Source organism: Otolemur garnettii, unplaced genomic scaffold (genome assembly GCF_000181295.1).
Source record: "Otolemur garnettii isolate 467f Iridium unplaced genomic scaffold, OtoGar3 scaffold00063, whole genome shotgun sequence".
NCBI classification, from domain to species: Eukaryota; Metazoa; Chordata; class Mammalia; order Primates; family Galagidae; genus Otolemur; species Otolemur garnettii.
The window spans coordinates 1,835,597-1,839,570 of record NW_003852458.1 but is presented as its reverse complement, the minus strand read 5'-3'; the positions used below and the strand labels follow the sequence as shown (position 1 = coordinate 1,839,570).

Sequence of the window (3,974 nt, the reverse complement as noted above, 5' to 3'; positions counted from 1 at the left end):
CCTTTATTGTTTAAGGGGCATTTCAGGAAATAAGTTTTGCTGACCTCAATGTGGGCCATTGGCTCACAGGCAAAGGTCAGTCCTGGTCTCCATTTTTATTTAACAATATATGGTCAATATAGAGTTAAACAGAAGTAGAATCCTGGAATGAACAAGAGTCAGACTTGTCACTAGGCCAGGATTCTACTCCTGGTTTCCCCCCTCTCCTTGTACCTATGGCACATTGTTTGAGGCACAGCTGGAGGCCTGGAAGCATTTTTCCTTTACTCCATAAAAATATCAATGGAGAGGATGGAGTGCATTAGGGTGAATTCTCCATTTTCGTACTCACAAACAAATTTCATAATACTTTTTTTTCTCTTTTTTCCTCTTTTTGTTGAGACAGTGTCTCACTCTCTTACCCTGACTAGAGTATATGGTGACCAGACGCCCCCCTTTTTAACAATTTGTCCTGCATCCTGCAGTGTTTTTATTTTTTTTTTTTTCAAGGCACATTTAATTTAATATCAAGAGTGCAATACAAAAGGCTCAAATACAATGAAGGAACACATTCCCCCATTAACACCAAAAGACAATGCTCTTTTAACATGTGCCTGTCCAATGGAATGGGTATTTCATAAAGTTTGCTACTGGAAAAAATAACGCAGTGAATCTCATCACAGCCAATATACAATCTAGTTATGAAATGAATGTTTGTTTATAATGCTTGAAACAGTTTAAACCTGAATTTGAGACCACACCTTCACGTTTGTACAGTCCTCGATAAAGATTATCTACAGTTTTTGCAACCATTCAAAGAACAAAACCATTGATTAAAACCACATTGATGTAAGGCTCAATCAAGTAATATAGAGCCCCAAACTAAATGGTTAAAGTATATGCACTATTTGTACTGACATCTATTATTTCTCTCATGACTAGTAAAAGTTGTTTCTTAGCAAATGAACTCTTTAAAGGTAAAATTCACCTCATTTGAGTTTTGACCCAGAAGTTCAACAACAATCGTGAAGTCCACAGTCTTATAGGCAAAACTGATATACAGTGTCTCTAAGTCACTATGCTCAAGGTTAAGAGCGATGCATATTCTGTTTTACATTTTACTGGAATTTTACATGTTCAATTCATGATTTAAAATCTCTAGGTTTTCATTCCTCCAAATTGTCTGAAGACACACTGTGCCCCAGACTTAAGACTTCTGTTTCTCCCTCTATTTTCTTCAAACAGAAACATTTCTCAAGTTTCTACATGTTCTAGAAGGGGACTTTTTCGGAGGTGGCCACTTCTTCGGAATAGTCCGACGGCATCAGGCCTCTATCAGGCGTAAACTTCCAGGCACTCAGTTCATTTGGGGCTTGTTCCAGTTTGTCTTTAGTCTGTTCCAGTTCACCTTTCATTTTTAGGAAAAACAAGTTGATCGCTGGGTCTACCATTGTTGATCTCAGTTGGGCAACGCTCGGCTGCTGGACTTGCTTGAGGTACTGGATTTGAGTCGTACACTCTTGCATCTCTTGTTCCTTGGTTGCTAGTCTCATTACAAGGATGTTTTCCCTCCGCGCAGACTCCTGCTGTTGTTGCTTTAGCTTTTCTTCAGACTCCCTTAAGCCAGTTACGTCATTGGAGTTAAGATCTGTGTACTTGCCCTCCAAAGCTTGTACATATGCTTCATATTGTTTCCATCTTAAAATTAACTCATCTCGTGCCATAACTTTGAAGTCTGTCTCACTCAGTCGAACCTTTTTGGGGAGAGGTTCTTCGTTGGTCATCTTGAATCCTCTCCGGACCGAGGCCGCGCTGGGCCGCCAGTCACAGAGGCCGAGGCCTCGCTGCTCGCCCACCGCCGGCCCCGCCGCAGCCTGAGCGTTCCCCTTTATTTGCGGGTCTCGCTCCTGCAGTGTTTTTAAAAAGTCCCAATTTTTGGAAAGAATGCACCAAACAGGCCAGAGAACAGGAAGGGAATATACAGTTTTCGGCTGCCATGTGCCTATTTCTCCAGGATATGAGTTTTGTATTTTTTTTGTTAATTTTATAATGTTGAACTGTAATAATAACAAATAATTGTTGAGAAGTTTTTATCAAGAACTGCTTATCAAAGTTTGCATTGTTGTCAGGCCCTGCCCTGCCCTGTCCGCTGCCCCGCCCCCACCCCGCCCCCACCATGTTGTCCCACTTTACCAATGTTAAAATCTGGTCACCCTACTAGAGTAGCATAATCATAGCTCACTGGAAACTCAAACTCCTGGCCTCAAGTGGTTCTCCTGCCACAGCCTTCAGAGTAGCTGAGACTACAGGCATATGCCACCACACACAGCTCATTTTTCTTTTTTTTTTTCTTTCTCTTTTGTTTTTGCGGACTGGGGTCTGTGTTCTAACAATGTTGCTCAGGCTGGTCTTGAACACTCAAGCTCAAATAGTCCAAGCTCAAGCAATCCTTTCACCTTGGCCTCTCAGAATGTTAGAATTATAGGCATGAGCCACTGGCCCTAGATTTAGATTGTGGAGTAAAAGTTATTACCCTATTACTATGGATGACTACTATCTCAGGTGAAGGCCCTGGCAAGTCTTGTCCTGCTCCTTCAACCCTTCAAGTCAGGCTTACAAAATGAGATTAACCTCATCCTCTGTTGAAAGAGAGAACACAAGCTGAGATAACTCAACTAGGCTTTCAACTCTGGCCTATCTAGACATTTGGCAAATCACTGAGATGTTCTACTTTTCTCCTCTGGAAGATGGTATTACAGTTGTATCTAATTCAAAAGACTGCGGAGAGGACCAACAGAGAGAAAACACGGTAAGCATTTAGCAGCGCTTGGCACCTGGTAACTGCTTAATATGTATTAGAGTTCAGATTATGGTTCTACTTTTCTAAGTGGATTATAAGATTCAAGCAAGGACTATGCCTAACATCTTGTTCACTTTTTTCCTTTACTAACAGACCACTTCCCTGTCCACCTAGCACAATGTGTCAGATTTCAACTAGATGAACGAATGAATGAATGCTATCTTACACACATTAGGATGGCTATTATCCAAGAGGGTTGGAATCAACTTCTTCCAAACTCTATAAATGTTGATATTTTAACTTCCTTCCATGAGTTACAAATGTTCTTTTTTTTTTTTTTTTTTTTGAGACAGAGCCTCAAGCTGTTCCCCCCTCCCGGTGGCATTACAGCTCACAGCAACCTCCAACTCCTGGGCTCAAGCGAGTCTCCTGCCTCCGCCTCCCAAGTAGCTGGGACCACAGGCGCCCACCACAACACCCGGCTATTTTTTGGTTGCAGCCATCATTGTTGTTTGGCAGGTCCGGGCTGGGGATTTGAACCCGCCACCTTAGGTGTACGTGGCTGGCACCTTAGCCGGTTGAGCTATAGGCGCCGAGCCAGTTACAAAGTTCTTAATGACATCTAGTATGGTGAATACTTCCCAGAAGGTTTTCAATTTACTTTGTCCAGATCCATCACAGGAATAACTATCTATGGCAGCTTTAGCCTTATAAAATGTATTTCTTTTTTTCTTTTTCTTTTTTTTTTTTTGAGACAGAGTCTCAAGCTATCACCCTGGGTAGAGTGCCATGGCATCATAGCTCACAGCAACCTCCAACCTGGGTTCAAGCAATCCTCTTGCCTCAGTTCTTCGATTTTTAATAGAGGTGGGGTCTCGCTTTTGCTCAGACTGGTCTCAAACTCATGAACTCAAGCAATCCACCCACCTCGGCCTCCTAACCCGCCCCCAGCCTTGCAATGTATTTCTTAAATAATAAAAGTTGAAAGTTGAAATTCCTCCTTGATCCTTGGACTGAAGAATGGATGTGTGTCCATAGAAATGAAAATAACATTAATCTCCTTGTACACCTCCATTAGAGCTCTGGGGTGACTGTGTGTATTGTCAACAAGGTGTAATATATTAAAAAAATCTTTTTGTCTGCACAGTAGATCTCAACAGTGGGCTTAAAATATTCAGTAACCTGCATACAAGCA

At 41.8% G+C, this 3,974-nt stretch overlaps 1 protein-coding gene across 1 annotated transcript; it reads right to left on the bottom strand.

Annotated features, from left to right (window-relative positions):
- Positions 1–472: 472 nt before the first annotated feature.
- LOC100956081 (pre-mRNA-splicing regulator WTAP-like) lies at positions 473–1,875 on the bottom strand. The gene has a single exon (XM_012807095.2). It carries the CDS (start codon positions 1,761–1,763, stop codon positions 1,251–1,253), a length of 513 nt encoding a protein of 170 aa, XP_012662549.1. The 5' UTR covers positions 1,764–1,875; the 3' UTR covers positions 473–1,250.
- Positions 1,876–3,974: the final 2,099 nt, after the last annotated feature.